Source organism: Oryza brachyantha, chromosome 5 (assembly GCF_000231095.2).
Source record: "Oryza brachyantha chromosome 5, ObraRS2, whole genome shotgun sequence".
NCBI classification, from domain to species: Eukaryota; Viridiplantae; Streptophyta; class Magnoliopsida; order Poales; family Poaceae; genus Oryza; species Oryza brachyantha.
This window is the reverse complement of record NC_023167.2, coordinates 11,490,749-11,511,272: the sequence shown is the minus strand read 5'-3', so window position 1 is coordinate 11,511,272 and position 20,524 is coordinate 11,490,749. Positions and strand designations below refer to the sequence as shown.

General features: G+C 38.7%; 3 protein-coding genes across 4 annotated transcripts; all 3 read left to right on the top strand.

The window, feature by feature from the left end:
* The first annotated feature begins 42 nt into the window (after positions 1 to 42).
* On the top strand, positions 43 to 6,622 carry LOC102720432. Its single transcript, XM_006655196.2, has 14 exons — positions 43 to 112; positions 217 to 318; positions 442 to 468; positions 554 to 621; positions 900 to 997; positions 1,144 to 1,195; positions 1,845 to 1,937; positions 2,243 to 2,353; positions 2,905 to 3,100; positions 4,020 to 4,486; positions 4,703 to 4,812; positions 5,005 to 5,063; positions 5,335 to 5,522; positions 6,212 to 6,622. Exons 1-14 carry the CDS (start codon positions 58 to 60, stop codon positions 6,398 to 6,400), a joined length of 1,815 nt encoding a protein of 604 aa, XP_006655259.1. The 5' UTR covers positions 43 to 57; the 3' UTR covers positions 6,401 to 6,622.
* Positions 6,623 to 9,175: 2,553 nt separating this feature from the next.
* LOC102709563 (AB hydrolase superfamily protein YfhM-like) lies at positions 9,176 to 11,225 on the top strand. Its single transcript, XM_006654271.3, has 5 exons — positions 9,176 to 9,380; positions 9,551 to 9,768; positions 10,168 to 10,329; positions 10,407 to 10,642; positions 10,730 to 11,225. The coding sequence occupies exons 1-5, from the start codon at positions 9,296 to 9,298 to the stop codon at positions 10,980 to 10,982; spliced, it is 954 nt and encodes a 317-aa protein (XP_006654334.1). The 5' UTR covers positions 9,176 to 9,295; the 3' UTR covers positions 10,983 to 11,225.
* Positions 11,226 to 12,654: 1,429 nt separating this feature from the next.
* On the top strand, positions 12,655 to 18,566 carry LOC102709078 (heterogeneous nuclear ribonucleoprotein A1, A2/B1 homolog). Of its 2 annotated transcripts, XM_006654269.3 has the most exons (14): positions 12,655 to 12,911; positions 13,300 to 13,638; positions 13,728 to 13,817; positions 14,210 to 14,275; positions 14,884 to 14,949; positions 15,052 to 15,140; positions 15,214 to 15,259; positions 16,172 to 16,226; positions 16,912 to 16,988; positions 17,127 to 17,265; positions 17,342 to 17,475; positions 17,545 to 17,649; positions 17,773 to 17,916; positions 18,160 to 18,566. In XM_006654269.3, exons 2-14 carry the CDS (start codon positions 13,621 to 13,623, stop codon positions 18,223 to 18,225), a joined length of 1,095 nt encoding a protein of 364 aa, XP_006654332.1. In that variant the 5' UTR covers positions 12,655 to 12,911; positions 13,300 to 13,620; the 3' UTR covers positions 18,226 to 18,566. The 2 variants fall into 2 exon arrangements, with proteins under 2 accessions (XP_006654332.1, XP_006654333.1); XM_006654270.3 differs by lacking the exon at positions 13,300 to 13,638 and having other exon boundaries at positions 12,656 to 12,911; positions 13,680 to 13,817.
* The last annotated feature ends 1,958 nt before the right edge of the window (positions 18,567 to 20,524 follow it).

The following is a 20,524-nucleotide window of genomic DNA, read 5'->3' as shown; positions in this document are numbered from 1 at the left end:
CCACCACACCGCGATCCATCCGAGCTAGGGATCTCATCTCGCCCTTCTCCCTCTCCGATGGGGCGGCCAAGGAAGACGAAGGCCAAGGCCGCCGCCGCCGCCTTCTCGATCGGTACGCGACCGGAAACCCTACCTCACCCCCACGCCTCAATCCAGCTCCAGTAATGTTCGCCTCTGTCGGGTCCGCGTGATAACGGAAGGCGCGGGTCTTGGCAGGCAACTGCAAGGTGGAGATCCATGGGGGCTCCATGAGGTGCCGGTCCACGGAGCAGGCGCTCACCGTCTCCGGGCCCGGGGGCGCGAAGATCGTGGTGTCTGGTCAGTACGCCGTGAGGAAGATCACGCCTCGCGCGTGTTTTTTTAACCTTTTTTTTGTTTTGGTAGTAGATCATCTCGTTGTTGACAACATTTTTTTTTTCTTTTTGTATGATCTTTGTGCAGTCGACGGGGCCAAGAGTTCTGCAGTTGGTGAGTGATAGAGTATCCGAACTCCAGGGGGAGTTGAATCATATTTATATTCATTGGTGTGGTGTAATATTTGAGTTTTCTGTAGGTGAGGGTTCTGATTTCATCCTTCTCGGTCCGAGTGATGTCGATGAGCGAAACAAGGCTTTGCTTCAGGTATTTGTTTTTGCTGGTAGAGCACTTGCTCGCACATGGCCACATATTGGCTGGGTGCACTACTGTTAGATATATAATTCATTTTTCCACAAAGCGGTTTATGAAAAAGAATAGCTTTAGCCATGGTGGCAGTAGGAGTTTCGAGTACTAACTCCCAGTTTGTGGCTGATGCCATATTTTGCGCGTTAAGTTCATTGAAAAATCGTTGATCATCATATATTCATTTCACAAATACTAGGCATAGGATAATTCATGAGCGTCCTTTTGCTCATTTTCAGGAGGTACTGTTGCTTTATAAGCAAGAACTTCCAGCCATGGATTACGCTGCTAATACTGGAAGGAAGTCAGGGTTTCTTGAAAAATGTGTAACAAATGGGTATAATCTTGTTCTGTTATTTTTCAGGAACTACTTCTATATTCAGATATATATTGATGTTGATAGTACTTTTAATTGTGTATTTTACACAATTACTGCATTTTGGTTGTCAAAGTATACATCATAGTTGCATGTCATGTCCCCAGGAAGTACAAGACTCTAGTTCTGAACTCTACCTCTGCTGCAGGGCATGAAGAGGTAAGCAAAAGCACCATTAGCATCCAACCATGTGCATCTATCTGGTAGCACAATTCATAAATACTACTGAGTATGGACTGATATCTCAGATCGCTTGTTTGATGTTAATAAATATCTTACATTTTTAAGAGAAAAGTGTGGCAAAAAATGATTATGACAACAGGACTTAGAAGATTTGAAGTGTCATACCTGATTTAATGTAAGATGGTGTTGCTTTTAAACCTTGTGTATGCTGTTTTCACTTTGATTAATTGACTGTCGACTCACAAGTAGGCAGTAGCACACATTTAATGATTACATCAGCACCAGGTATGAGGTGCTTACATGGCAATGAGGAAAACATCCATACAGGGGAAAGGAGATAAAGAAGTCTCTTAAATGATTACAGCTTATGAATCTGATGTTGTAGTTACCCACTATCTAAAAGATCTGACTATAGTGATTGAGCCGTCAATTCAGCAGTTGCATTTTTCACCAGTTACTGCACTAAACTTGAAGTTGGTTTCTAATGGCAAGTTCAAATCCAAGTATTCTTATTTTCCTTTACTCTTTCATGAGCATCCTACTTTGGTAGCGATGAATTTTCTGTTTGCTCAAAGACCTTCCAACTAACTTATATTTGATTAAAGCTAATTAATCGTTGGCACAGGTAATAGCTGCTGTATCATATCAGCTAGTGCCGGCCGACACACAGTATGCTGAAATACCTCTGGCAGTCGTGCGATCTCCTTATCAACATGTGGTATGATCAATGTAAACTGGTTTTTAGTATTAAAACTAGCATCCATTGCAAGCTTTTCCAGTCTTCTTTGCACTGAATAGTGTTAAATGTATTGCTTCTGCAAACTTTATTGGTACATTGCTGCTTTTCCTACATGAGACCTGCAAGACTGCAACACCCAGTACCAAACCTAAAATTAATAACTTTCTCCCCGCTAGTTGCTTATACTCTCTACTATGTATTTGCAGTCATTAATAAATGAAATTTATTGTCTGTTTACCTCCTAAAACTTCATAACATTGTAGTTCTTTAAATATTTATCTCAGGGTATAGGTCAGCTCTTGTACAAGGAGCTTAGCCAAAGGCTTCAAAATGTTGGCGTCACAACCATTTTCTGCTGGGCAGATCATGTCTCAGAAGGATTTTGGCTTAAACAGGCAAGTCAAAAGAGATATTTAAATAACTCCAATTGTTTTCGTTTTCATTTCCATTTGAATAATTAATATGCCTTTATTACTAGTAATATAATGCTTACATTATTGTAATGATCATATGCCACTTGCGAAAGAAAGCTACTGAGGAAGTGTGTGTCCTCTAAGCATCAAAATTTGGAAATAAAATAATGTGAGTTTTCTTATGGAGTGTTCTGCCATCATGTTAATGGATGCCTGACTAGTGTTTGTTTATGTATTCTGCCGATCCCTAGCTCCTACAATGTTATAATCCATCTATCATGAGTTAAAATTGTTGCCAACCAGTGCCACCAGTAGTCATACCTAATGGATATTTGGCTACCTACAAGCGATCCAAGTAATTTCAACCATGGGCAACTAATCTTCCTCTTTTTTGGCAATTTAGGTCCTTATTTGTTAGTGAACTCCTTTTCTTATAAACAGATATATCCTACTTAATCAGCACAGATAATCTATCAAGACTTGGAAGACTATGCTAACGAGATGTTTGGCTTTTGCTTGTGAGTACATTACAGGGTTTTGAGTCAATTGGAGAGGTAGACACTAAAGGCAAAATTGGGCGAATTCCGTTAAGGGCTGACATCAAGAGAGCATTATGTTTTCCAGGTGGTTCAACGCTTATGGTTTCACATCTTAAGGGGTTGCTAGCTCAACAAAAGTGTGTATTGTCATCTCAGCAAATGTCTCAGTTTCACGTGTTTGTACCAGATAGTAAGTATAAATGACTCGATATTTCTATGTTTCTTTTTCAGGTTCTGCTATCAGAACCGTTAATTCCTGGAAATACGTATCTAGGCAACTAAAATTATGATTTGTGATAGACCCACACAATGATATACTTCCCTCTGGTTCCATAATACTTGCCGTTTTGGATAAGGTTATGGTCAAATTTTTAAAAAATGACTATGAATAACTTTTTAAAATATTCTTTAGAAGCATAGAGACTATGTATAGATTAATCTTGAAGTTACTTCAATAAAATCATATATTCATTGATATATCTAGATATACTATAATAGGAAATAGTGATCAAGGTTGTTTTTTGGAGACCATGTCCTTGTCCAAAACAAAAGGTTTTATGGAACTGAAGGGGTGTGTATATTATACATGTTTTTGGCCCTATTCCTTGGTTGCAATTTTTTATAACTGCATGAATATAGTTAACCTAAGCAATTATAGTCTATAAAGAAGTAAAGAAAAACCTGCTAGTCTAATATGCCTCACATGGTAGACCAGTAGCCATTTATTATTCTCTTCATTTGTGTTCACATATTAGTTTTGACTTACCAATCAAGTATTGATCAGCAATACTTTAAGATGTCTAATTATGTAGCATAAAGTTGGTATCCTTAGATTTGTAACCAAGGTAAGTTTACTAAAATATTTTTATGCTTAAAAATGAAGAGTCACATATCCGCCAGTCTCAAAATTGGTTTATAAACATGTGAGCAGAGGGATTATTTAAAACACACTACAAGCCTAAATTACAGAAATTGCTAGTGAAATATGCTTTATTTATTCAATCTTGAGAGGAAACACTACCTGCATTGAGCTTAATGGTATGAGCACCATCCATTTGCAGAAAAATAAGTTCAGTTGATCTCTAATGATTCTTTGCGGTGTTTTTCAGGCATCTCTCCAAGTGATACTGGTACTTCAATTCCCTCCTCCTGTGAAAAACTAGTTCCTCTAAAGATTGCATGCCACAATGTCAGCAAAATGGCACCAGTGGAAACAAATGAAGATTTCCCTGGTAGCGGAGGATGTTCATTTCCTGATCAACAAGCAAAGAAGCGGGCACATGAAACCTCTTCGTCTTCACTAAAGTCAAAAAGAGTAAGATGTTCGCAACATGCTGACCATCATCAAGATATGAATCAAAATGAGATCTGTTGCAATCCCCTTTCTATAAGCAACCCTGTCAGACATGAAAATTCACTTCATCTGATTCCTGAAGAACTTTCTAATCCAAGTGCCGTAGCTTTTGTCAAAAGAAAAATATCAGGAGATGCAAAGGCCAATATCGGTTCCATTGGAAGCCCTTCTGTTATGCTCATGAATATTGCAGATGAAACGAAGAAAGCACAACTTATAGAGGTAATGCCTTTAACAATCTTACTCATCTTTGAGGAACAAAAATAAGCAACACGTATAAATTAAGGAATTATGAACGCATGAGTATTTACTCACTGTCTCATTTCACAACCCGGCAAACTTTGGTGCATTGAATAAAATGCATTATTCTCTTTTCCTCCTTTTCTGTTAGTACACTGCTATTCCCCTTTAATATGTGAGTTGTGAATCGTGTTGCAGGTAGTTGAGATGCTTGGAGGAGTAGTCACTTGTGAAGGAAACTCATGCACACATGTCATTACTGGAAAAGTTCGAATGACTTTGAATTTCTGTATTGCTTTGTGCTCTGGGTTAGTTTTTCATCTAACTTATCCTTCAATAACCCTTAGATGCCTGGTGCTTCCATCTTGTTTCAAACTAAAAGAAGAAATATGGTTCATTGTGTTTACACTCGCTTAATTCAAAATTTTATGTACGGATGTTCAAAAATCGTACTCACAGAAAGAATTTTGAAATAACTAAAAACCATATACTCCTTGCAGAGCATGGATAGTTTCTCCAAAGTGGCTGAAGGAAAGCTTCAAAAGGGGGAAATTTATAGGTGAGTGAAAACTGGGATAAAGTAACTAGGTTTGATGTGTATTGTGCAGTCAAATACATGGAAAACATGAGCAAGTATTCTCTCTTTTCTTTACCTCCTAGAGACTGGAGCTCTTATTGAAAATAGGCACTTAAACCCCTAGTATTTAATCCAAATGGAACAAATGTACTTCTTGAATGTTTAAAATGGAAAGCAAAATATTGCTTAAAAATCCCAGTATAAACAATAACTTACCACCTTCCATTCTTTTTCCACTTTTCTGTTTTCTTAGGTGAAGCAGAATATGTTCTGGAAGATGAAGAATTTAAGGTAAAATACAAGTCTGAACTGAGGGGTGCAGTTATGAGAGCTAAAGAGAGGCCTTGCTCATTATTTTCTGGCTACACTTTCTGCCTGACGAAGTACATCCAGCCGTCCGTCAATGTTCTCTCTCGCATCATTGAATCTTCTGGTGGCAAGGTAACTTTATATTATCAAGCTGTTTCAGAAGCATGTATGTCAAACTTTTAAAGATGGTACAATCTAGGAGATCTTTTTCCATTATTATTTTAGTGGGAATTTAATGAGCTCGCTGCTACGGTGTAGTTTATGTTAAGGGTATAGGTATAAGGACAAAGTAGCCATTTCCCATCTAGTACGTACACATATATATGCCCATTGGCTGTCGTCAATATACTGTTGAAATCCCCCAAAATCCCTGATTTGTAAGAGTTTACACCCTGCACCCATGCCCTTCATTTACGAAGGATTTTTATGGATAGATCTACAAAAGCATGTTTGTGTTGCTTAAGGATTTGCATTCTCTGCGCATGTGCTATCTAATATAATGTGAATGGGATTTTTTGGTACCTTAATTTTAGACGTTGCTGTACACAACTACATATTTATTTGAGATTCATCATGTCCCATGGGAACAACTATTATATTCCAGTGCCAGACATAAATTTTTGCAATGACTATAGCTTGTGTTACCAGTGATGTTCAAATGCAAAAAGTCCTGTACATATTGCAGTTACATAATGGTATAAAGTACTTAATAAAGATGGCATTTGAACTGAATGTGTGCTTCAATGGTTGAAATGTCACCATTGTTAGTTCTCAATTAGTAAATGCAGTTATACTATCATTCAATTATATTTACTTTACAGATCATCAATAAACTGGCTGACATAAGTGAGCCCTCGAAAACAATCTTCTTGGCGTGTGAAGACGACATGGAACTTTCGTTGGATGCTGCAAAAAGAGGCATCAAGACATTCAGCAGTGAGTGGTTCTTGAGCTGTGTCATGGCACAAGAGCTTGACCTCGAGGCACCTCAGTTTACTGAATCTCTCTGATAGGCCTGGAGTAAAGTCAAGGTGCTTAGACTGTATCTTCACCTTCTCTAAGTTGATACTTGGCCAGTTGGAACTGTAAATTCTTCTTTTGGTATCTCAAAGGCTAATATTTCTGTGTAAATATGCACATTATATAATCCCCTCCAGCAACTATCAACTATATGTATACTCAGAAAGTTTGATGCATTGATGCATCATTTGCATGAATATTCTTAGTTCTTACCGGGCTATTCTAGTAAATATAAATGCAAGAAGATTTCAGTTCTATTGCATATTGGGGTTTGCAAATTTTTTTGGGGCAAGCCATAGCTTTTGTGTTGCTAGATTAATCGGTCGCTTGGAGGGCATAAGGGAAGAAATTGCGATCTGGAGGCAAGCAAACATTTTTGGGAGAGAGCAGTCCTAAGGTGATAGGGTAAATGTCGTTGTGAGTGTACTGGTCTTGGGTGTGGCCTTTTCAGCCCACCGTCGACAACCTCTGTCGAATTTTCCGCTATGCTGCAACAGAAGGATGGTCGAAGAGGCAATGCAAGGATGTCGATGGATTGGAGACATCCAGGAAACTCCAAGCCTTGCTCGAATGTCTCAACCTTTGGGGCCGGGTGAATTCTACCATCATGGAACAAGAGCATGTTTAGCTGTAAAGATATGTCCTTTTCACTAGATTTTTTTTGTCAGTTTTCCCTTGGTTGTTCACACGATTTTCGAACTGCTGAACAATGTATATGTTTAGCTATAAGATATGTTCATTCGATCGAGTTTATCCAAAATGTACATGCTTATATAAATGGGTGGCAGTTGGACCATGTGCCTCTGGCTGTTTGGACTGATCACATCTAGAACCACCAGAGTGTTGGAAGGGGGAGGTGGCAATCGGACCACCTGTCCCCAAGGTGTGTACTGGTTAGACTGATGAGCTCATTTAATACTCCCCACGGTTATTTTTTAACTTGTTGAGAATGATCTTGCGTGGATTGACCTCTTGCCTACGGTCAATCTGGAAATAGGTAGAGTTGGGGCCAAATTTCACCCCAACGCTTAGTTGTGGTCGGTGGGAGTGTAGACATTCCCTTATCAACCACAATTACTCTCTCTTAGAACCCATATGAACACACCACGAGCTCTAGAACTCTCCTTCCCACTCATTGAGCTCCCTCTCTTCTTTTGTAAATGTTTGAGGATTGTTTTAGCCAAGACAAGTGCATTGTATCATTTGTTTAGCTTGGTGTGGTTACTTATTACTTTTAGAGGTTACTGCCTTCTAAGAGTTTTACGGTGATCTCTATGGAAAGATTGTGGAGAAGACCCAAGTGATCAATATGTCAGTGGTTTGGAGCTCAACACCTCTAGTGATTGAGGCTCGTGAAGACTACTTTGAGGTCCACTCCTAACCTTAGCCATCCTTTACAAGGAATTATAAGGATCGTTGGTTTGAGCGGTGAAGTTAGGCTCGTCTCAACGAGGAGTACAAAGCCATACCTAAGAGTATATTCAACATAGTTGTCGGAGGCTCATGCCCCGTGGCTATTGAATGCTCATGTAAGAAGGGTGAGAGGCAAAAGAGGAGAAAGAGGGGAGTAACAAGATAGGAGCTAGAGGAGGAAAAAGAGAATGAGCCCTTCTCCTCCTCCCAACTAGATTTGCCACTAATTATCATCAAGATATAAGACTATCTACTTAAAGTCATATATAATTTTTTTTATCGTGGTGGTATAGAAAGCATATTTCACCCTCTTAAAAATGAGTTTGCTTTTTAAGAGATGTGACACTAAAAAGAAATCTTATACAATTGACATTATAAATCTTCTTATTATTGAACTACGGTTAAAATGACTCATTAATCTAACGTAAATTTTGAGAGAAATTCGTATAATGGTGCTATGATTTTTAATTTAGCTAAATGTACAAAACTATAGCTATTTTTGTCAAAGCTAAACGTCGCGCAGGCCGGCAAAGGCTCAGCTGCCCCGCCCTCCTGCATCTGATCCTTTCGCTTCGTATATATTCTGAGCGGAGAGGCGAGCAACGAAGCAGGTGGCGTCGTGGCGCGCGTCGGCGAGTAGAGTAGGCAGGCAGGCAAGCTGCAAGCGGCTGGCGCGGGGTGGGGCTGCAGGTGGTTGGAGTTGGCCACCCGATCAAGGTCGCTGGGGAAGATAGGTGACAAGTGCAGCAGCAGCAGGCGGCGACACATCCAGTACAGTCGTCCAAGGTGAGTGACGGGTCAACGGCGCATCCAAGGTGAGCAACGATCACTGGTTGAGATTTGAGTGAGAAGAGGGATAAGAAAGACGTAGATTTGAGAATTTTGATAAGAGAAGGAAAGGGAAGGGCATTTTTTCTTAAAAAAATAGAAGTGGCAAATGCAATTGCTTGATCTTTATTCTTTTATGGTACTTAGCCACAATTTAAAACTTATTTCGGCACGCCTTTACGTTTCTTTTATATTTCTGCATATCAATATATCTATCTTAAATGTGAAAATACAAATATGTTGTTGTTTTTTTGCCTTGCAGGAGCAGTGATAAATTATTCATATATTTATACTCCTCTCCTCTAGCTCTTAGTGTTGAATCAGGTATTTTAAATTTAAGTACTCTTTGCAATTTAAATATTGGTTTTTTTATGAACCAGTCTCATCTTTTCATTTATGTTTATATTTATAAGCTAAAATTTAAAAATTTTAAATTTAAAGTTTATTTTTAATTTTTTAATTATAATTTATTTTTCGGTATTTGGTTCTTAGTTCGGTAAGAACAGCAGTGTATCTGGAAAGCAGCCTCCTAGTCGCCACCGTGGTAGGCTACTGGTTGCCCTCACTGCAGGTCTGCAGTACTACACAGGCGCACAGCTGCGCCTCGCTACCTCGGCGAGCGACCGACGAGCCGGCCGGGAGCCATGGCCACCACGGAGCCGCAGCAGATCGAGCACGTCCACCTCCCCGTGCGGGGGCTCACCCTCCACGTCGCGCAGGCCGGCAAAGGTTCGGCCTTGCCCACCCCGCGTCTTCTGATCATTTCGTTCCGTTCTCGCTTCGCTGCTCCCCTCCCGCGCCGCGCCGTGGCTAGGTAGCTGTAGGCGGCGGCGGCGGCGGCGGCGGCGGAGGGCGTTGCCTGAGGGGATCGACCGGTGTTGTTTTGTTAATTGTTGCAGGGGAGCTCGGGACGGTGGTGTTCCTGCACGGGTTCCCGGAGATATGGTACTCGTGGCGCCACCAGATGCTGGCCGTCGCCGCCGCGGGTTACCGCACCGTCGCGCCGGACTGGCGCGGGTACGGGCTCTCGGACCAGCCGCCGGAGCCGGAGGCGGCGGAGTACGACGACCTGATTGAGGATCTCCTCGGCATCCTCGACGCCCTCGCCGTGCCCAAGGTAAGAGCTTCAGCTTGTCAATCCGTCGCAAAATTTTAACCGCTTTTGAGTTTTGTGACTCCTAGTTCGGTTAACTGCGTAAGGCCTTCAGGCTTCTTCAGCTATAGCATGTAAATGGAAGGCATGATTGATAATTTGAGGATGATTTGTTTCTGCTGTTAGGTCATCAATTGATTCCACTATCATTTCTATCGAATTGATCTGAATTTTGTAAAAGGCTATGTTTTGTAGCGTCAATAATCAGTGCTGGTGCATTAGAGATCTGAAAAATACCATTTTTTTCTCTCTATAAAAGATAAGGACATCAATTTTACCATAATGAAAGTTGCGGGTAATTGTCTTAAGTCCAAAAAGAATCAATTTTCTTACTCCTGATAGTTTATTTGTTTATTGTCTAAGGCATTCCTTGTCGGAAAGGATTTTGGAGCCATGCCAGCTTATGATTTTGCTCTCCGTCACCCAAACCGCACATGTGGTGTGATGTGTTTGGGCATCCCTCTCGGTACCGCTGGTTTGTCCTTCAACACATTACCAGAAGGATTCTATATTTTACGTTGGGCGGTAATTCTCAAACTGTCATGCCAAAATATTAAGTGCAAGATTTGTTCAGAGTGATCACGAAGAAACTCATCCTGTAGCAACCAGGAAGAGCAGAGGCTGACTTTGGCAAGTATGATGTCAAGAGAGTTGTACGCACCATCTACATACTCTTCTCTAGAAGTGAAATCCCTATAGCTAAGGAAGATCAAGAGATCATGGATCTTGCAGACTTGTCAACACCCCTTCCACAGTGGTTTACCGAGGAGGATCTTTCTGTCTACTCATCCCTCTACGAGAAGTCTGGCTTTCGATATCCGCTACAAATGCCATACAGGTTAACATCTATCCATCAACTATCAATACTCAGCTGTACTAAGTTTGTCGATGTTTGATAGTTTAAGATCTGCATTATGCTTGCTAGGTCTATGCATCAGAGGAAAGCAATTGGTGATTCAAAATTCCAAGTCCCGGTGTTTGTTGTCATGGGGGAGAATGATTATGTCTTCAAGTTTCCTGGTATTGAGTCTATTATGAAAGACGGTATTATGGAGAAGCATGCACCAGACCTAAAGATCACCTACATCCCTGAAGGGGGCCATTTTGTGCAGGAGCAATTCCCAGACTTGGTGAATGAGCTCCTGCTCGGCTTCTTGAAAGACCATCCTAATATTTAGATGCCTCTATCATGGCACTCTTCAACCATACTACAATTTCGCCTGAAACATTATATTGTACGGTACAAATTATGATATTAATTATCAATGAACGATCTGTTACGGTCAATGTTACTTTTAGTTATGCTAGTTATGTGTGAACTTGTTATACCTTGTTTGTGTGGCTAGTGTTGTCAGCAATGGGAAGACAATACTAATTATTTTGTTCTTAACATGGTTGTTATGCCCTGATTCTATCAAGTCAAGAAGTGGGTATTTTAGGACAAAAAACTGTGTAGTGACCCTTGAGCCGTACTCCTCTTAAAATATAGCTACTTCTAGTATTTAAATTTGTTTCAAAATTTAACTGCTACCTCACCTGTTTTCTCATCTGAACCAACCAATCGTAACCATTTATCACTTCAACCTTAATCCTCCAAATAAAGACATTAGTCTCTGTTTTGAGATGGAGGAGCAGGATTCTCATAATCCGGGTGGTTCTAATGGCACAGTTTCCTGCAATTTTGATTACTCCGGAATTTGGTATTCCTAAAATTAACATTCCATGTGATTCTACGAAACATAGGAGTTAACTAAAATTAGCATTATTGCGTGATCCTTGAAAATCTAACTAACATCACTTCAGCTAAATGCACCTTAAAAGAACTAGCAATATACCCGTGCTAACGCTACGATCTAATTTGCAATTTAATAATGTAAATGAGATATTATAAATTCATTTAATGCAATCATATATGAACTAAACATTCGAATTTGTTTGTCTATCAAGCATTTATTAATTTGATTATTTAAACAAACTTTGACAAAATAGTAGCAAACCACCGGTTAACGGTGGCTATTATAGTTTTACATAATTAATTATATGTTGGACCATATAGTAATAAATTAAGAGTTGAAGTTTGAACAGTAATCGCAAAATATGTAATTACTAATTTCCGAATCACTTCGATATCAACAAATTGCAAGGATAATTTTAATATATTGCAAGGATAATTGATACACTAATTTCATAATCACTACAATACCAAGTTCATATATTACTAGGATAATTTTAATTTAATAATTTACTTACATTATTTGATATTAACATAAAATTTGAACTCTATGAAATTTAATGTAAACAACTTTATACAAACATGACTTGTATCACATACAACTTTTCGTCTTTCTATAATAAATGAAATTTTGCTGACGTTGTATATATCAAAAGTATAAAACAACTGTGCAACTCTCGAGTTTAAATTTATTATGAGTTTTAAAATAAATTTCTTCGTGTCTTTACATGAAAAGATATTTAAATTAAATGTTAAGTGATCATGAAATTCCTAGCAAATATTTATCACGCGAGTTCTTTGGGGTTTAAAAAAAATATATTGGTAGTTTAAAAATTTAGATTTAATGCATTAGATTTAATGTGGGAAAGATAGATGGAATGTTGCGTAATGTGGGGAGCCGATAAATAGAAATATGATAGATGAAACATGGACTGTCTGATTTGATGTAGATGATTTGAGCAGTTAGATTTGTCCAATGAATAAGACAAGTTTGTGTAGCGTAGGAAAAATAAACAAAATATAAATATAAGATAAGATAAGAATAGATTAAAAAAAGCTGTGAATTTGATTGTAAATTGCGAAATCTCTCATTTATTTGGAACAGAAGAAAAACGAGAGAGAAAAGGAACAGATGACCAACCTTCCTTCCTCCCTCACCTCCACTCTCTCTCTCTCTCCATCTCTCTCGCTTCGCCTACGTGTTCCGGCGGAGGCACGGCCATCCTTCTCCCCCGCCTCGCCTCCCCTCCACGGGCGCGCGGCCGGCGACACAGGGCTTTAAGTCCTCCTCCTCTTCCCCGATCCCGCCCCTAGCCTTCTCCCCCCTGTGCGTGCGCGGACGACGGGCATCTCGGTGGTCGAAATCGGGTCGAAGGTATACAAACACTTTTCCCCCTTGTAGCCCTCCCCCCTTCCTTCCTTCCGCGTCCTCCGCGTCGCTTCATGAGCTGGAGCGGTCGTAGATCGGAGATCCGTTCGGATTTGGATTGATCTCATCCCCACCGATGTATCCATTTAGCCAGTGCTAAATGACCTAGTAATACTGCTAGAATCAGGCATATCAGCTACAGTTTTTTTTGCAAGTTGCTAATGGAATTTGTTTAGGTCGAGCGAACTTACATTGCCCCTGTGTTCGAGTAGTTGTTTTGGGTATGTCCTCGATTTAGTGATGCTGCTATAATATTCAATCATAATAGAGCTCTTCTAATGTTGTTGAAGCCTTATTAAGTACTAACCGAGTGAATCTTACCATTCTTTATTAGCTCCTACCGTGAGCCGAGTGAGATAAAACATCGACCTGAGTGGAGACTGCCGATTCAGCATCAGGAGTGACGGAGAGGCTTGGCTCAGTGTGCCGTTCCTTTGGAAAATATTGCTCCGCAAAGCTTAAAATATCAAAACCAAGTGGAGGTTGCCGATTCAGCGTCAAGAGTGACGGAGAGGCTCACATTCGGGTGCATTTTGTTCGGGAATATAGCTTCCTCAACATTGGAGTGATCCAGGGAGAGCCCCCTGCTCATCACTGCAGGACGTAGATAGGGAGTTTTCTTTGCTCCATAACAAGAGGGCTGCGTAGTGGTAGCATGGCTTCAAAGCTTGTGGTTAGTGACTAATTCTTGTTTATGAGATTTTCTTTTTCTAGGGATGCCTTTCTTGGCGAGTAATAAGGCTGAGCACTTCATGAGCTTAGGTTCTTGGAATCCCCTGGGATGTGGATACAGAAGGATTAAGAGAGTACATGAGCAAGTTTGGACCCCTGGATGATTGTATCGTTATGAAGGTTTGTCAATTCAATGTTAATATTGAATTCGATGAAAGATGCTCTTTGTTATTTTGTGCCTTTTACTTACAGCTCTGGGGCTTGATATATGCTATGTTTATCTATCTTTAAGCCCTACTAGAAGATGTAACTACTTCTCATTTGATTGGTAGCCCATCACCCAAACTCAAATTCAATCTGTACTGTTAAAGGTACTGATTAATATACTTCTAATCATATGGTGCTTCATTTATCCTTTATATTTTTATGTTGTTTTTTTATCTTAAAGAGGAAACTTTGGTGTATTTTGCTGGCTTTTGATCAGCATAGTCGTTTACTCATGCAATTTCCAGTTATTTATTTGCTTATTTCCACACCAACTTACTAGAAGTTTTATACCAAAAAAATAACAGGAGCGCTCGTCTGGTCGATCTCGTGGGTTTGGATATGTGACATTCTCGTCGGTAGAGGATGCTAAGGTAAATCTCATACTTTTTGTTACAACTCCAACTATTTATGGTTTTTATATTTTGAGGGCATGGGAACACAGTGATGATATAACTTGGTTAGATGCTTACTTGCTAGCCTTTGCAGGACATTGCTTGGCAATTTACAACAACAAAACTTTATTTCTGTAGATTTTATTTTTTTTGACAACGTACAGAATCAGTCTTTTGGTTTATTCTGGTCAATTTGGCTTCCAGTTTGCTGATCTCTGAGTGCTTACTGCTTAGAGCAACATCGAGAAAATTCGGACTTATAAATTCCTTTGATTCATATTTAGTTTTTACAACTAATGCAGCAATTCATAATTGTTTGCACCATTATGAGCTACATCAGTATTACTTTGTATCTCACAGGAATCTAATTTACAGCCTTGATTTTATTTAACAAAACCCAAGAATTAAACATGGCAACTAGAGTACATATATATCAACAATAGTGTTGTTTAACATTTTTATTGTGACAAGTAGTTAACTAAGACTATTTTGATTATCAAATGATTTAATGATATCTTTTTGCCTAATTTAATTACACTTCAGTAATTTGGTTGTCTCCTCTTACCACCTCCATAAACTCTTATCAGAAAGTTCTTAAGGACGAGCATGTTCTTGGAAATCGAACTCTGGAAGTGAAGATAGCAACTCCCAAGGTAAAGTATGGAGATAACCATCCATAGGTGCACCAATTCTTCAGTGACAAATTGAGCATGTCTTCTCTTTCTTGGTAATAATGTAATAAGTTCTTAAAACAGGAAGAAATGCGAGCTCCAGGGATCAAGAAAGCTACTAGGATATTTGTTGCTCGAATTCCACAATCTGTGGATGAGTCAATGTTTCGGAGGTGAGATTTAGTTTACGTATCTAGCAGGACATCAATTAATATTTGAATTTTGGCTATAATGGGTTCTGAACAGGCATTTTGAAGGTTTTGGAGAAATAATTGATCTCTATATGCCAAAGGTGAGAAAGTTAAACTGATTTTAAATTGTGTTGAGATGTACTATCCTATATCTAACTAAGTGCTGTCTTCTAATTTTGATTTCATCTTTTCGTCCAAGTATTGACAATGCACACATAAAACAGTTTTGAAGTTCATTTTCTAAATGACATCATTTTGTTCATTTAATATGTAACTCCATTTGATATATCAGCCATTTTCTTTTCTTCTTGTACTAGAGCACTAAAAACAATACTCCCTCCATTCATAAATACCTGTCACCTCTAACCAACATGGATAGCTAGGCAGTAATTTGTTTTATATAATTGAACTATGTTCCTCCCAATAAGGAGACCAATAAGATTTATCTTGGTTTTATGGGATCAGTTTTTTTGGGAAATATGACAATGAGCCATGTGTCTAGTGTGAAGTACTGAAGGCAAACAATCTTCTTCTTTTAACTCAATCTTGAGTGGCATCTATTAGAAATTAGAATGTTTTTGTTTGATCGGTTATACTCTTTCTTGAAGCATTAAAATTTAAGCACTGATTCATATCATTGTAGTAAATATGCATTGACCTAAAGGTATCAATGAAAACGACATTAATTTTGGAAATGGCTGCACTTAATGACTATATAATTCCTGGAAAATGACTAATTACTTCTTGGAAAACTGTGAGCTCATACAATGATAGAGGGGTAGTTTGGTCAACCATATGTGCATTACATCAGTTATAATTGGGAAGGTGGGCAAATATGGGACCTCTACATCCTCAAATTCTGATCTAGCCCTTGTAGTTACCAAAAGTTCCATTGTTTGCTGCAACAACCTCATCATTACACATGAACTTCCAAGCTATCCTGCAAGGGCTTGAGCCTTTGGGATGATTAACCTCTAGTAATGTGGACACTGTTTTCCCCCTATCTCATGTAGGAACTGGGTTCAAAAAGCCATCGTGGAATTGGATTTATCACTTTCCGGAGTGCAGGTATGTGTATGTAATACTTGAATACTCATTTAGATTACCAGATTACCATTGATCCTGTAGATGAACTTACTAGTGGTGGTAATAATATAGCTTGTGCCCTTCCATTCAATGAGCATAATGCTCTCACATTCGGACCACTGGCATGATAAATATGGTGTTTTTGATGCTGGTAGCGATGGCAGTGTGGCGCACCAATGCCCTGCATGTGCTCATTTCCATAGCTTTAGACCCATGCATAGGGTTGGCTCTTGGCAGTAATGGGCAGCTGTTGGGTGGCAAGGCTGTGCAACCTGTGCTTGTGCTGCCAACTGCAGGTGGGAAATGTTTAGCCATTTACCAATTTCGGCATGTAGCATGCCCATCCAAAACTGCAAATTCCCCTGATCTGTTAACCAAAATGGTGGTTGCAACAAAAGCCGCCCAGTTTTGGGGCTCGAATTTTGGCATGGAATCTACATTCTACAATTAATTCATATATGTCCTGTTCTAGGTTTACTTTCTAGATTTTTTTGTCTTTCTGCTTATTTTTTTTTCATAGGTTTCTTTTGCATGTTATGCCATGATGCCAATTTAAAGTGTGCTTGCAACTTCCATTTTCCACTACATTTTTCGAGCATGTTAACTTTTTTTCAGCTTCAGTTCATGTATATTTTCCTAATTTTGATTTTTGAACTATAACTTACAGAATGTGTGGATAGTATCATGCAAGAAACACATGAGCTTGATGGTACAACTGTAGCTGTTGACCGTGCAACTCCAAAGGTGCATTCCTCCTATTCACTTATCTTTCAAATGTATATTTATCTTCTACCAGGTTTTATCTAATACTTATCCTCTATTTCATCATAATTCACTGGATGCCCTGTGTATTTATGATGATGCATTTGTCCGTACTAGTAGGATGAAGATGTTAGGCACCCCCCAAGGAGAGTTGTTCAGGGTGGTTATGGTGCATACAATGCATACATCTCAGCTGCTACAAGATATGCAGCTTTGGGTGCGCCAACATTGTATGATCATGCAGGACCAGCTCATGGAAGTAAGTGTTAAGTTCTCTGATATTAAACACAGGAAGACATTTGATATTGACTGGATATTGCATCTTAATTGACTAGGAGGACACTTAGGTGGGTCACTTGGAACAGGCAGAAAGATTTTTGTTGGTAGACTTCCACAAGAGGCAAATACTGATGATTTATGGGATTATTTTGGCCGATTTGGCCGAATTGTGGATGCATATATTCCAAAGGTTGGTGGTATCTGTCATTATTGGTCATGTTCTTAGCTTTTCGACCTCATTTTCCTAGCACTGTTTTAGGATCCTAAAAGAAGTGGCCACCGAGGTTTCGGTTTTGTTACTTTTGCTGATGATGGTGTAGCAGATCGTGTTGCACGGAGAAGTCATGAAATTCTTGGACAGGAGGTGAGACAAAAAGAGTAGCAAGATCAGCAAAACCTGTAGACATGCATGCGTGCTAGAAAACTTGTGTGAAAATTATAATATTGATTTTTTTTTCTTTTTCATGTGGTATGATTTCTCCCCCAGGTTGCTGTGGACTCAGCTGCTCCACTTGAGGGTGGTTCAGGTGGAGGTTTCATGGAACCTACAGAGGCATATGGAGCATATGGAGCGTATGGCCCAATGTTGCCACTGCCTTACGGCAGATTCTCTGGTAGCCTTGATTATGATGTAAGTAACCACCAGCTTTTAACACAGCATTAATGCTGATTACAAATGCATTTTACAGAACAAAGGCTTGTTGATCTGTTGACTTAAAAACTAGTTTTCCTTATCTCCTACCAGTTATTTTCCTGTATAAGTGACGGCAATGCTTTATATCGGTGTCTCCGTTGGGTGCTGTGGTTGCCATCATCCTTTTCATCGGTTGAGTTGTGGCACATACTAATAATTTTTTTTTTTCTCATATTGCAGTATGGTTATGGTCCCAGTGGAAGTAGTAGCAGGTCAAGAATGGATTCGCGATACAGACCGTATTGAGGCATTCCCATTGCAGCATGGCAAGGCATAATTTTACCGCTATTTTGATAACAATTATCTGAAACTGGGTAAGCTTTTGGGGATGAATATTCTGCTCACTTGTCAAGATAATGCATGCAGTGTTTGTCACTGGTTTATGCCATCTAGAGCTTTCTAATGCCTCTGCCTGGTACCGGTTGATATTCTTTTGTTTGTGAAGAGTGTTGGCGCTGCATTTGCAAACTGGAAATCCCAGCGTGCGCGTGAACTTTGTATGTGGTTTTCTACCAAATCTGAATCGCTAATATAATTATCTGTTTTTATAAGAAAAATGTGCTCTTGCCCAATTCATCCTGATGAAAATATATGTGGGCATAAATTTTGACGGGCCGCGGTGAAAAAGTTAGGGGAGTGTCTATACAACATTCAACGGTTTTTTTTTATGCTTGATACGCCTACTTGATCCTATAGTTGGGTCCATGCTCTCAATTCACCGTAAACTATTAATTAATTTGCAAACTAGTTCTTTTGTGTTAAATGGCTAATGGATGACTAGATGAATCATTTGTGATAATTACTTGTTGGTACAAAACAAAGGATTTGATTATTACTACTCGTCCTAAAAGTCGATCATGTTTGCACCATCTTTATCGGGCTTTGTTATAAGCCAAAATTTGAATTTTTAATATTTAACTTGGATTTGATTTTAAGGTTTTTATTGTAGTTTGTTTTTCAACCTTTGTTTTCATGTTGCTAAGAATATACTTACATATAAGTTTTATTTATAAATTTATTTTTTTTTGCAAGTATGTCATTTCGCTTTTTAGGGGAAAAGCCAACCGATGAGCATCCTAATATAAGTTCGTTTTAAGCAATCATTGTAAGATAAAATGGACAGCAATTGCATTACAATCATTGTAAGAGTATTATAGTCTTTTTGTTTTATATTGATATGTGTGGGATGCATAAAAAATAAATGTTGGATGGGTAAAAGAAATAAAATTATTTTAGGACCGATGAAGTACAAATTTAAAAAGTTGCAAATCTGTTAATGGTTGTGTCGGTTGTGTTATGTTGACGCCGCAGGCAGTTTTTACGCAACAGGGTTTAGCAAGCAACAGATGACCGATTTCCATGATGATTTTGGCACGAGTGATATGCCGACTGTTGCAAGGATAGAGCAGAGACTAAAAAAAAAATCTAAAAAAATCCATAGTATTTCCATTCGTACCCGTAAGTTTTGGTCATTCTCCCTTATTCATATGGAATAAGTTCAGTAGAGTTTCCTCAACTTAACGTCCAGCTGAGTTTGCCTAAGATCTCTTAACCTCAAATAAAAAAATATGTCTCTTATAAAAACCATTTAAAAAAGATCCATTGGCAGTATCCAAGGATGGATCCAGGCGTGAGGTAGCCCAAGCTTGGGCTTGAGCCCCATGCCTGGTTGAAAAGATGCATTACAAAAGTATTAAATTTTAGTTAAAATTTATTCAAAATGTATAAATTCAATCATTAAGCCCTAGGCTTAGAAAATTTCTGATTCCGCCTCTAGCAGTATCAACTTATTTTTTTATCCGGTTTTGCTGATGTGGCATAGAGTGAACTCCTCACGGTTTTGCTGATGTGGCATAGAGTGAACTCCTCATGTTAGATTTTCTCTTTTTTTTCCTTTTTCTTTCTTTTGTCTGCCTTCCTCCCTCTCTCCCTCTCTTCTTCCTCTCTTCCTCCCTCTCTCCATGTCTTCTTCCTCTCTTCTTCTCACGTGCAGCTAGCTCACAGCACAGAAGGCAGCCGTAAACAATAAATCTTAGCAGTAAACAATAAATCTACGTAAACATAAGTTTAAATTTAACTTGTATAAAACAGAAACAACAAACTGAACTCTTAGCAGTAAACAATAAGAACAAATTACAAGTCAAATTTGAACTTTGTGGTGTGATATATTGCTATTAATACTCCTAATTCTTATTGTTTTGAGCAATAACATAGTATTTAAAAATTAAAATCTATCTTTAACTATGATTTTCTATTCTAATATACAAAAGTAATAAATTTTTGCTTTTATTAAAGTATATTTTAAGGCTTAACTACACATGTTGTTCTATTGTTTTTAAACTAAATATCTTTAAAATTATTAAGAGTCAAAATTTTAAAACATTGACTTTGAATCTTATTCAAAACGAATATCTTGTCAAATTTTATCGATCTTTTAATAACTAAAGTCAAGCTCGAGAGTTTAAAAACGATTCCCCTTCAATGGTGTGACCAGGGTAAGCGATATTTATCGGGGACATCGCCAAACAGTTGAGAGGTCAACTAT